General features: G+C 46.7%; 1 protein-coding gene across 1 annotated transcript in view; it reads left to right on the top strand.

The window, feature by feature from the left end:
* The first annotated feature begins 1,267 nt into the window (after window positions 1-1,267).
* tbc1d30 (TBC1 domain family, member 30) overlaps window positions 1,268-14,103 on the top strand; it is a 36,391-nt gene continuing 23,555 nt past the window's right edge. Inside the window, exons 1-2 of the mRNA XM_079494655.1 lie at window positions 1,268-2,239; window positions 5,435-5,599. Of these exons, the coding sequence (XP_079350781.1) occupies window positions 1,681-2,239; window positions 5,435-5,599 (724 nt within the window). The 5' untranslated portion in view covers window positions 1,268-1,680. The remainder of the gene's footprint in view (window positions 2,240-5,434; window positions 5,600-14,103) is intronic.

Raw genomic sequence — 14,103 nt, forward strand, 5'->3', positions numbered from 1 at the left:
TCCGTCCGTGTGTGTGTGTGTGTGTCCGTCCTTCCGTCCTTCCTTCCGTCCGTCTGTGTACAGCTAATCTCCGGCACCGTTAATCCGGTCGATGCCAAACTTTGCACACACACTCCCTGGATGCCAACAATGAACCTCTACCCCGCATTTTCCAGAACGGCCTGTTATAGCGCCACCATGAGGCAGCTTTTCACATTCTTTACCTAAAACTGCACCGATCTGCGTGAAACGTTGCATGCACACTCCCTAGAGGCCAAGGACAAACCTTTGACCTGCATTTTCCGCATCTGCCTTTTATAGCGCCACCAGGAGGCCGACTTTTGTAAAACACATTTTTTTATATTACTCCTCCAGATTCTGTCCAAAAATCTCACAAATCGTTACACAGTATCTCTATGGTCATGTGCTCAAGTCGGATCTGTCCGATATTTCATATTCCATCCTAATTGGCTATAATTGGCTTTCACAGTTTGCAAGATTGCCCCGTTTGGAACAAAAGCCTCAAATCATGAACGCAGCATGCAATTTACCTGAAATCTTTCACACATTTTCTTACTAGGCTGAGGAATATATCCCACCCTTTTCACATTGGCCTGTTATAGCGCCACCAACAGGTTGATTTTTGCAAAACACATTTTTGGAACAAAATGCCTCAAATCATCCAATTGCCATCAAAGGCAAACATGTTTATATTACTCCTAAACATTTTGCCAAACATCTCACACAGTCCTATCCTCCTGGTGGAGACCTGTGCCCAGAAGGGCACTTTTTCTAGTTTATTTTCATTTACTGCTTTCTTTCATTTTAGGGATTTTAGCAGTTTTTGACAGGGGGGCGGGGGCATTCGAACATGGGGCTAAATATGTATATATATTTTTTAAATTATAGCGATTTCTTTTTTTTATTATTTACTATAGTCATAATAGACCCCAATAAATTAAATCTGGCCACAAAAGATCACAGGATCTACTGAATGTGAAGGTAGCCTACTAGGGGGAAGCCACACTGTGTCATAGGCTCAATACGTCAGTTTGTCACATTGCCCTCATACCCCCGCCCCCCTGTCAAAAACTGCTAAAATCCCTAAAACGAAAGAAAGCAGCAAATTAAAAAAAATTAACACTCCTCTTTAACTTTCTCTAATAACAACCTAAAACATGAACCTTGGTTCAAAATCTAAAGTTGTCCTTTAACTCTGAGAGTGTACAAATGGACTAGTTACTAGTTAGGGTCCATTTGGTTCCACTTTGAGAACCACTGGTGTAGTGCACCTGCAGACCTGCGCGCCGCCACCTGTCGCAGTGCACTTCCACATAAAGTTTAGGCTGATCATGTCCTCCCAACTTTCGGAGTGGGTTGGACTAACTGCCTGCTGGAAGTCTTTGAGGAAGGAACTTAAAAGCTAGTTCAACAGCTATACCTCCCTGAGGAGTGGAATGTACTTCCACCACCCGGAACAATATCCTCTTTAATCTTTATCTTAATTATTTCTTTTAGTGATCTTTAATAATAATCTTTCTTTAGTTTTCTGTTGTTTGCTGCCTGTCCTGCATGGAGTGAAATGACAGCAGCAGCAGCGGGCACCCTAAAAAAACAACATAATAACGTCTGGCCATGATGGGATTTGGCTCGTTTTTTGTTTTAGGTTAGCCCAATAATAATAATAATAACAACAATAAGATGGCGTCGCAGCAGCAGGTGGGAGAAGAACTTTTGGAAATTGACATACAGGAGCAGGAGGAGGGTGAAATCATGGGCTGTTGTTCTGACGACGAGGAGAGCGGAGTGTTCGTCAACTCGTCCGTGTTCTTGGACGGTTTCAGCGCCTTTCAGCAGTGGAGGAGCTCCTTGGATCATAATAATGATGACACGCCACCAACGGTCCCCAACGGTCACGGTCACACCGCTGCCACCACCGGACCCGGTGGCATGGTCATCGGTGCCGGCGGTGGCACCGTGGGAGTGGACGAAGACTCGGACTGGGCGGAACGGATCATGAACGGTGCCGGCGGCCCGCGCCATGCCTCCATCGTGGACTGCCTGTTGGTGGAGCTCTACGACACGTACAGCGGCGGCGAGGGGGTCCGCGGGGGGTCCGCGAGCGGCCTGGACAGCTCCACGGAGGCGTCCAGCTCCGACGCGCCGTTCCTGGGTCGCTCCAACACGGGCTCCGGGTTCCTGCAGGAGCTGCAGGAGAGACACACCAGGAGGCACCAGATGGACTACCTGGCCAAGAAAGGTGTGTGTGAAAATGATTGTATTTGTAGGTACTACCGTACTGTAGGTCAATGGTTCCCAAAGTGGGGTCCGGGGACCCCTAGGGGTCCTTGAGAGAGTTCCAGGGGGTCCCCAGCTAAATTATAATTAAGAACAAAATGGACCCTTGTGGGTCTGTAACTCAGAGAGTGTACAAATGGAACCAAATGGACCCGTACAATATAAACTGGGGTCTCAGAGATAGAAATGCCATTAAATGGGAGTCCCCGTAGCCTGTTGCATATCAAACTGGGGGGTCCTTGAAATTAAAATGGTTGAGAATCACTGCTAGAGCTGTACAAATCTTCTCTTATAGGGGTCCCTGGCACATCTTTTCTAATGGGGGGTCATTTTGGGGGTCCTTGACATGAAAACGTTTGGGAACCCCTGCTAGGCTATGGACCAGAGCTAGGTATAGCCCAAGTAATGGATATGAATTGGTTCTATTCACTGTAAATAATTTCAAGCTACAGTATATAAGAAATAATAATTAATTATAACATATTTGTGTACCTGGTGGTGACGGATAATTAGCCTATATGCATTCTTGTTGCATCATTATGTATAATATACATAATGATGCATATATTATATGCATCATAGATAGCTCTGGCTGCAATTTGCAGCACTAGATTTTTTTAGTTTAGTTTAGAGTTGCAATATACCCTCCATTGACATCCCATTGATCCAAATAGAAATGTCTCCGATCTGCTTATTAAACGATGTTAAACTCACCAACCTTGCAGCTGTAGTTAGTTGCTGCGAGAATGAGGTCTAACCAACTCGGGATTCCTGGATCGCTGCCCTCCACAATTTCCTATCCAACATCAGGTTCTTGAGCTCTGCAGTGTTGTCAGCCAAGCTGTCGCGCTGCAGCACATCTACATAGGTGGTGCGCTTCTTTCCCCTCCTGGCTTTGCCCCGGGTTGGCTCCCATAGGGTCAATTTACTTGCCTCAAGTTCTGGGTGCCTGACGCAGTGCCCTGCCAGCCTCATCCTTCTCTCTCTGACTTAATTTGTCCGTGACCCGTGGTAGGTCCCCATAGAGGTCCACATTTCTGATGCGGTCCGTCCATGTGACAACTAGTTTAACAACATTAAACTCACCAACCTTGCAGCTGTAAGGCAAGCTTGAATGATCCTCTTTCAATCTGCAAAGTGTTTGTTTCATAAAGATCCACCGTAGACATGTTATGAGCTACTTTCTGTCAAGAAATTCTTTGCCGGTGATTTTTCTAAGTAAATAGGTGATACGTACGGCCGTTCAGTGACTTCCGACGAGCGCTTTGAAACTCCAACACTTCACCTGCATTGAATTTCTTGACAGAAAGTAGCTCATAACATGTCTATGGTGGATTTTTCTTATGAAACAAACACTTTGCAGATTGAAAGAGGATCTTTCAAGCTTGCCTTACAGCTGCAACGTTGGTGAGTTTAACGTTGTTTAATACAAGCAGATCGGAAATGTCTATTTGGATCAATGGGCTGTCAATGTAGGGTATTGATTGCAACTCTAGATTCAACTCGTAAACAAATCTAGTTTTGAAAATGTGCTGCTAAGATAGCTCCACACTTCTGCAAGTTGGTTAGAAACTAGCTGTCTTTCTCTGTGGGTCACACCGGGTCACCACCGGGTCTATACAATAACAAGACAAAACTATTTGAACATGCAGCTTCACAAGCCTCTCAGACTGACAGTTGACCTTTAATTAGTTTACCTTACAAGTAATTAGTTTGCACAAACACACACACACACACACACACACACACACACACACACACACACACACGCTCTTCTCATTCATTGCCATTGTCTTCCTCTGCACCTTTTGGAATCCTCCTATTAAATAAACCTATTGTGTAGACGTGCGTGTCTTCACTGTTTGCCCTCCCGCACACACACACACACACACACACACACACACACACACACACACACACACACACACACACACACACACACACACACACACACACACACACACACACACACACACACGTGGGGGGGGGTTCTCAGCTTTGTCAGATGTAAGAAGGGGGGGTCTCCAAGCAAAAAGGTTGGGAATCACAGGTAATCAAGCTATTCATTGTATTGATTGTGTACAGGTTTTATTATTATTACTTATTCATTGTAATTGTGTAAAGGGAAGTCTTTGACTGCAAAGTTTCCATTGTCAGACAGACATGTAATGTAATGGCGGTGAGAAAATGGAGAACAGAGGAATGGAGAGAGATGGCGAGGAAATGACACACGATCCCTCAGTATTCAATTACCTCTGAGATTGTACAAGTTGGTTTTACTGTGGCATTACACGTTGCCCTTCTACCTGTAGTTCATACAGTAGTTAGTACTGTGTGCCTGCAGTGTTGGAAATAGTTCTGCTCTGAACACTGATTATCCCATTCTGTACGAGAACCCCTTTTGGTGTTTCAAGCATTACAGTATGTTATACTTTAGCTATTGAAAAATAGCAGATCTACAAGCTCATTGCGGCACAGAGTGGCGTGCTACGAGCCTGTAGATCTGCTATTTGTTTTAATCGTGAAAATGTGGCTGCATATTATGTGGCAGGTCTATACTTCCTGGATATTATTTGCATGATGTTCTCAAGTGTTAGTTTTTATTACAGTCTAATGCCACGTGTGTGTGTCCAGTCCAGTCCCTGTAGAATTGTTATTTAATCATTCAAACGAGTATCCATTGATTGAACAGGAGCAGGGGGTTCATATAAATTAACGGGACACTAGGGTGATGAAACCCTAAGCTTATTATGTAGTTTGTTTTCCAAAATCTACAGCATGGATAAAATAGGAGGGGGCACGGTGGCACAGTTGGTAGCACTGTTGCTGTCGCCTCACAGCTAGAAGGTCCATTCCCGCGTGTTCCTTCCACGCACTACGTCCAACCGGGGTCGCCGATTCCCCCCCCCCCCCCCAACCCAGTCCGTTGCTCTCCCCAGGTTGGCAGAGGGAGTGTAGCGCCTAGGATTACATTAGACAACTCAGACACTGGGTTAAAAGAAAAAAAAGGTTTCGAAAATCGTGGGATAAAAAAACCCAAAAGTCAACCTAGAGTTTCATTCATGCGTGCGGTTTCATTTCTAATGTGGTCTGTCTTGTCTGTCTGTCTGTCTGTCTGTCTGTCTGTCTGTCTGCATGTCATTCTGTACATGTTTAGATCCAGAGGAGCTGCGTTCCATCATCCAGGAAGTGAAGTATCGCACAGGCCTGCAGTCGGCCAAGCTGCTCCGCCAGCTGCGCAGACGCGACCGGCTGCACCACAAACTGCAGAAGAATTATGACATCATCACTGCGTGCCTTCAAGCCGTTTCCCAGAAACGACGTAAGGGCCATCTTGTGTTGTGCAATGCTTTGAAAGAAGGGACAAAATCACCTTTCATGATCCGAGCATTCAATGCTCCGGTAGACTGATCTACCGCAACCGTCTCTCTATATCGTGACGTTTCGGAGAAATTCATTAGGCTGCATTCTGTGCGTTGATCACGGCTACCGTTTTGACAGCGACAACGTGCGATGTGCAGCGACCTCATATCAGTCTTAACCGGCCACGTAAGTCCCCTATAACCTCATATCAGTCTTAACCGGCCACGTAAGTCCCCTAACCTCATATCAGTCTTACCAGGCCACGTAAGTCCCCTATAACCTCATATCAGTCTTAACCGGCCACGTAAGTCCCCTAACCTCATATCAGTCTTACCAGGCCACGTAAGTCCCCTATAACCTCATATCAGTCTTAACCGGCCACGTAAGTCCCCTATAACCTCATATCAGTCTTAACCGGCCACGTAAGTCCCCTAACCTCATATCAGTCTTAACCAGCCACATAAGTCCCCCAGAGCCATCTAATAGAAGAGTTGCGATATTGAGGGGGCAGAAAACAACCCGGTCACGTGGTTCATGCACTCGCGCGAGCCCATAGACTCCAATGCGTTCCGTAAACTTCCGGTTATCCCCGTGCTCAATAGAAGTCGAGCCGTAGAAGAGCCGCCATTGGACTGGCCCCATGAAGTGAACGGACTTTGCGTAACTCTGTCTTACTCTATGGCTCTGAAGTCCCCAAACCTCATATCAGTTTTACCCGGCCACGTAGTCAGTTGACAACGCATGTCGTCGCTGGTAGCCGTGATCAACTGCACAGAACGCAGCCTACTGAGATCTGGTAGGTCAGTAGCCGCGTCTACTGGAGCATCGAATGCTCTGATTCAATGTGATTTTGTCCCTTACAATGCATTGAAGGCATTCGAAACGTGATCCAGCTGCTTTTGGGTTGTTTCTTATAAGCTATAGCTTATACCAACCGGTTTGACAAGGTTGTCCCTTTTTGGTTTTTATTCACCAACCAATTGAACCAACCAATCCAGCTTGTAAGGCTTCTAAATCAAAGCCTTTTTCAATCAGAGAATGTTGGAGTACGTCAGCTCTGCATCCCAGTGCTTGGCGAGGTCTAGTTTCCCCCCGTTTGGCTAGTTATTAGATTCTGTTTTCAGATTATGCTCTCTTGTGTGTGTGTGTGTGTGTGTGTGTGTGTGTGTGTGTGTGTGTGTGTGTGTGTGTGTGTGTGTGTGTGTGTGTGTGTGTGTGTGTGTGTGTGTGTGTGTGTGTGTGTGTGTGTGTGTGTGTGTGTGTGTGTGTGTGTGTGTGTGTGTGTGTGTGTGTGTGTGTGTGTGTGTGTGTGTGTGTGTGTGTGTGTGTGGGGGGGGGGGGGGGGGCTCGCAAACAGCTGGACAGATCAGTGCCAAACCTTTTGTGGACATGGTAGTCCTGGAGAGAAATCTCAAATCGCGATTTCCCTCCACAAGAATTGAGATCACGATTCTCACACAATTCTCATTTTGTCCATGAAAATATTTATCTGTCTGTAGTGAACATTACTACTTTTCAAAATGTGGCACCTGGAGCCAACAACACCAAAGTGCTTGACTTAAGACTTCTCTTAAAGTCTCTCTCTTGTAGCAAAAACACAAGAGTAACTTAAATGAATTGGACAGTCAACTAGCGCTGCACGATTCTTGCTCAAATTTAGAAATTAGATCGCATAGGTGTCTGAATCCAGATTCCGATCTTTTTTCGATGAATTGTGCAGCAGTAGAACAACAACCGTTGTAGGTGAAGGCACGCTCTAGTCAGGGAGTCAAGTTGATTGTCTCTGTAGCTCAGGGTTCCCCAATTAATTTTCCCCAAGGGCCATATTTTGACCATATTTTCATTAATTCATTAAGCTTAGAATATATGTAGAACAGGTTCTCAACCAGTGTTACACTCCTCTTGAGAGTGTAAAATAAATTCATTTTCAGGGCAAGACCCCATTTGAAAAGATACATGTATATCAGGCCAGGGATTCTCATATTTTAATTTGAAGGATGCCCAGTTTGACATGCATAGGCTACTGACCCCCATTTAATGCCATTTATATGTGGGACCTCAATTTATTATAACTTGTATTTATAAAAATCAATATCAGCTTAACTCTGAGAGAGTACAAATGGAACCAAATAGACCTGTTATGGTCCATTTGGTTAAATTTATACACTCCATGTGTACACTCTCTGAGTGCCAAAAGCCCTTGAATATGCATGATGGCAGGGCTCTAGCAATGATTCTCATATTTTAATTTGAAGGATGCCCAGTTTGACATGCATTGGCTACTGACCCCCATTTAATGCCATTTATATGTGGGACCGCCTATTGTGGAACCCTGCTGTAGCTGATGGGTGCAGATTCTTTAAGATCAATGGAAAAAGGGAATATCCGCACACGTATAAAGTTTGAGTTTCTTTATTTCCTGAAAACACAATCGGCAGCAGTCCACCTAGAGAAACGAATGCGTTTCGGCACGCAGGCCTTCCTCAGCGTTTGAAACGAAGGCCTGCGTGCCGAAACGCGTTAGTTTCTCTAGGCACTTTGGAACAGCACAATTGTGTTTTGTTTTTATCAAGGTGGTTTTCACAGATATAACAAAGAAAGAGGAACTATTAGTAATGTTACCAACGAAATAACAAACTTGCAGTACGCCAAGAAATTCACTTGAACCAAAATTCTTCAAATGTGCCTCATGGCGGTGTCATACCAGCCCATTTTACCATTTGACTTTGAACTCTTGAATGGTAGGTTGTACAATTTCACACTTAGACCCATAGGGGGCACCACAAATGCAACAAATGTCACTGTTTATTGTAGAGATGTGATCATTATATGCCACATAGGCTATAACACCATTTCCCCCACAGCTTCCTCGGCCCTGTGGCTGCAACCTGCAACCCATGACTTGCACAGTCCTGCAGGGTATAGGCCATCTGGTCTGGTGGAGATATGCCCTCCACGGAGCGCAAATTAACAAGCCAAGTTAAATTGACTGTCACACAGACACACTAATGTTGAGCTTTAAAGGCCTACTACACAGATATTAATCCAGATTCTGAGGTGACGAGCTTTGTTGATTTTGTTGACCCAAACCTGCTTATACCCTCATTTCTGTTCAAAATTGTTATGCATGTGTGCTACTGCTATTGTACATCTGCTTACAGATGTACAATGTCAGTCACAGCTTCTTTTCCATTCAAATTGGATCTGTAAACATGTTAATATAGATTTATGCTGAGATCTGCTAAATGCAGTGGTAGAAAGTATTCAAGTACTGTAGCCTACTGTAGCCTACTTAAGTACAATTTTGAGGTGCTTTTACATTACTGGATTATTTCGAATGTTCCATACATTACTTCTACTTCATCTCAGAGGCAGATATTGTACTTTTAATTCACCACAATTATATGAAAACTTTAGTTTATAGTTACTTTGGAGATTAATAGCAGATCTACAAGCTCACAATGCGTTGCAATGCATTGTGAGCTTGTAGAGCTTCTCGATCCAATTTTATTTCTTTTTTTTTGGGACGAACAAATAATTAGAAGAAAAACGTGTTGTACCCTGCCCTTTTTTTCTTCTTTCTAATTAATTGTTCGTCCCCAAATTTATTGTCATGATTTGTCAACTCGGCTGTTGGCTTTGTCCGTTATGCGTTTTGAAACGTCTTTGGAATAATGAATGGGAAATGATCTTCCAGTGCCCTCGCAGGGGGTGGGACGGCACCCTGCCTCGTCATGTCATGATGCCATCACCCCATCCTCTACCTCAGGGGGTTTCAACTGCACCCTGCCTCCTCATGATGCCATCACCCCATCCTCTACCTCAGAGGGTTTCAACGGCACCCTGCCTCCTCATGTCATGATGCCATCACCCCATCCTCTACCCCAGGGGTTTCAACTGCACCCTGCCTCATGTCATGATGCCATCACCCCATCCTCTACCTCAGGGGGTTTCAACTGCACCCTGCCTCGTCATGTCATGATGCCATCACCCCATCCTCTACCTCAGGGGGTTTCAACTGCACCCTGCCTCCTCATGTCATGATGCCATCACCCCATCCTCTACCCCAGGGGTTTCAACTGCACCCTGCCTCCTCATGTCATGATGCCATCACCCCATCCTCTACCCCAGGGGTTTCAACTGCACCCTGCCTCCTCATGGCATGATGCCATCACCCCATCCTCTACCTCAGGGGGTTTCAACTGCACCCTGCCTCCTCATGTCATGATGACATCACCCCATCCTCTATTTCAGGGGGTTTCAACTGCACCCTGCCTCCTCAGGTCATGATGCCATCACCCCATCCTCTACCTCAGGGGGTTTCAACTGCACCCTGCCTCCTCATGTCATGATGCCATCACCCCATCCTCTACCCCAGGGGTTTCAACGGCACCCTGCCTCCTCATGTCATGATGCCATCACCCCATCCTCTACCTCAGGGGGTTTCAACTGCACCCTGCCTCCTCATGATGCCATCACCCCATCCTCTACCTCAGGGGGTTTCAACTGCACCCTGCCTCCTCATGATGCCATCACCCCATCCTCTACCTCAGAGGGTTTCAACGGCACCCTGCCTCCTCATGTCATGATGCCATCACCCCATCCTCTACCCCAGGGGTTTCAACTGCACCCTGCCTCATGTCATGATGCCATCACCCCATCCTCTACCTCAGGGGGTTTCAACTGCACCCTGCCTCGTCATGTCATGATGCCATCACCCCATCCTCTACCTCAGGGGGTTTCAACTGCACCCTGCCTCCTCATGTCATGATGCCATCACCCCATCCTCTACCCCAGGGGTTTCAACTGCACCCTGCCTCCTCATGTCATGATGCCATCACCCCATCCTCTACCCCAGGGGTTTCAACTGCACCCTGCCTCCTCATGGCATGATGCCATCACCCCATCCTCTACCTCAGGGGGTTTCAACTGCACCCTGCCTCCTCATGTCATGATGACATCACCCCATCCTCTATTTCAGGGGGTTTCAACTGCACCCTGCCTCCTCAGGTCATGATGCCATCACCCCATCCTCTACCTCAGGGGGTTTCAACTGCACCCTGCCTCCTCATGTCATGATGCCATCACCCCATCCTCTACCCCAGGGGTTTCAACGGCACCCTGCCTCCTCATGTCATGATGCCATCACCCCATCCTCTACCTCAGGGGGTTTCAACTGCACCCTGCCTCCTCATAATGCCATCACCCCATCCTCTACCTCAGGGGGTTTCAACTGCACCCTGCCTCCTCATGTCATGATGCCATCACCCCATCCTCTACCTCAGGGGGTTTCAACTGCACCCTGCCTCCTCATGATGCCATCACCCCATCCTCTACCCCAGGGGGTTTCAACTGCACCCTGCCTCCTCATGTCATGATGCCATCACCCCATCCTCTACCTCAGGGGGTTTCAACTGCACCCTGCCTCCTCATGATGCCATCACCCCATCCTCTACCTCAGGGGGTTTCAACTGCACCCTGCCTCCTCATGTCATGATGCCATCACCCCATCCTCTATCTCAGGGGGTTTCAACTGCACCCTGCCTCATGTCATGATTCCATCACCCCATCCTCTACCTCAGGGGGTTTCAACGGCACCCTGCCTCCTCATGTCATGATGCCATCACCCCATCCTCTACCTCAGGGGGTTTCAACTGCACCCTGCCTCCTCATGTCATGATGCCATCACCCCATCCTCTATCTCAGGGGGTTTCAACTGCACCCTGCCTCCTCATGTCATGATGCCATCACCCCATCCTCTATCTCAGGGGGTTTCAACTGCACCCTGCCTCCTCATGTCATGATGCCATCACCCCATCCTCTACCCCAGGGGTTTCAACTGCACCCTGCCTCCTCATGGCATGATGCCATCACCCCATCCTCTGCCCCAGGGGGTTTCAACTGCACCCTGCCTCCTCATGTCATGATGCCATCACCCCATCCTCTACCTCAGGGGGTTTCAACTGCACCCTGCCTCCTCATGTCATGATGCCATCACCCCATCCTCTACCCCAGGGGTTTCAACTGCACCCTGCCTCCTCATGTCATGATGCCATCACCCCATCCTCTATCTCAGGGGGTTTCAACTGCACCCTGCCTCCTCATGTCATGATGCCATCACCCCATCCTCTACCCCAGGGGTTTCAACCCTTTTCATATCAAGGCCCATTATTTATTCTGCATTTGATGAGATTTAGCCTTATATCAGACCCAAAACTAAAGAAATGTCCACAGTTCCAAGCTGTATTGATGTTGGTACCATTAGGAGAGACGGGCAAACGATCAAAATAACATTTTCTTCTACATTCATTGTGTATAGTCTTCTTGTCTTGTAAATTCAGTAATAATAGATCTAATAAGGGTCCATTTGGTTATACCAACTATCCATCATTTAGCATGGGGACCACCTGGAACCCCCTCAAGGACCACTGCTGGTCCCCGGACCACTGGTTGGAACCCACTGCTTCCTAGCCTATCTCCTCCCCACATCTCTCTCTCTCTCTCTCTCTCCATCCATGCTAAATGCACCCTGCCCTGCCTCGTCATGTCATGACTCATGACGCCAGCAGAACGGCGCTGCATGCATGCAGCATCTCTCCATCATGGATTAACAGTGATTTCTGCTTTTTTTGCCCTTTTTTAACGTTCACTTAAAACACATTTAATTTAGACGAGCGAAACGTTGAAACGTGGCGGCCGGCTTGAGCTGACGTAATCTTCCTATATTTTTTGAAGCGGGGACTTGGAAGAAACGGAATGCGTTTATATGTATTGCTTCTGTTAGCGATCGGAAGAAAACATATCACCTAACCAACCATCACCGGGGAAGATTTATTTGAGAGCTTTGGTGCTGTCTACGAGAATAGAGTCATTGATTTTCCACTCAGCTTGCTATTTATTGCATATGGGGGTCGTCTTTATTTGCAGCCTATTGCGCATACGGCCGAAGATGCATTACATGTAGCCTATCGTATCGCCTGATCATCCAACATTGAGTCTATACTCTATAGTCAACCACGCGGTGTAGTGTTGGAGAATCCTTTTCGTTAACTTGGAACCATTTTTGGGACATGATCTTACGGTCTGTGCCGGTGGTCAGTACTCGGTAGGACGCACCGTGCAGGGGCATTAATATGAGGCAGGAGAGGTTCTGTGTCTCCGCTGCGGGCAGGAGGTCGAGGCCGTGCGGCGTGAAGCAGCACCGCCGCTCCGCCGCGGCCCAGCGGGGGTCCGGGGGGTCCGCAGGAGGAGGAGGGGTGGGGAACATCATCAGCAATGTGCTGAGGAAACGCAACGGCATCTCCAGGAGCGCGCCCAGGCTGCTGTGCACGCTGGAGCCAGGTGTGTGTGTGTGTGTGTGTGTGTGTGTGTCATTTCACAGCTTTTTGTAAAAGTCATGGGTTTCATTCGGTTCCCATATTAAGTGCTTTTTGTGATTTATTTTGATAGGCTATAGCATTAGTTCTATACACGACTTTTCCGTGCAGCCTAAATACCAAATCACCTTCATGTTCTGTCATGCTTCGGATCCATCGAGGTGCAGTTATACTGTAGGTTTGCATTTCTAATGCGAATAAAATCGAACTCGGATATTCAATATGCCAAATTTGACATGTTGAGTTCTAGCCCCCCATATGCAGCCTATTCGCTCCAGGGGCGCTGTCCATTCGATGGTGCTGAAGAGAACTCAAAAGTCAACAAAGCAAACAAGCAAACTTAATTAATACTGCCAGAGTAAATGACAACCTCCCCGACATATATGTGACGTGACACTCAATCGATATTTAATTATGTTTAATTATAACCAAACTAGCTTAAAACCGGAACCCTAATATGCATTTGTTATATATTGAGCGGACTTTCCTTTGTGGCTGTGAGAGTGATCTGCATGTGAAAAGGGAAGTAGGTAGGAGGGCTTAGTTCGTAGATAATCCTTTAGGCTAAACGGGCTGATCGGTGCATGCTATGCTGGAGGCAGAAGAATGGCGCTGGGCAAAGCGACAGAGACGGACTGCTGTGGTGCAGGTGCTACTATTGTCTATACTTTTACATAACTAGATTAGCCCTAACCCTGCAAATCTATTTACTGTTGATGTGTGTGTTTGTGCGTGCGTGTGTGTGTGTGTGTGTGAGAGAGAGAGAAATGGTATAGCAACCCAGTTGTTGGCGAATGGCCAAGAGATCTTTTTTCCCCCCCGTGTTTTTCCCTTTTTAAGTTTGGATCAAAACATAATTTCCATTCGGACGTTTAGCTTTAGCCTTTTCCTGTAAATATTCAAAAGACATTCTGCTATGGAATGAAGTGTGTAAAAGAATCAAATGAGACTGAAATGCAGGATTTTCAGGACCAGGAAAAAGGACAGCGACATCTGCTCGATCTATACAGCCACAGGTCGCCTGTTTGGCTAAACGAATTCTGACGAGAACAGGTCATCATGTCCTCAATCATGCTGGAATCAATGC

This window comes from Electrona antarctica (genome assembly GCF_951216825.1).
Source record: "Electrona antarctica genome assembly, chromosome: 23".
Taxonomy (NCBI): domain Eukaryota; kingdom Metazoa; phylum Chordata; class Actinopteri; order Myctophiformes; family Myctophidae; genus Electrona; species Electrona antarctica.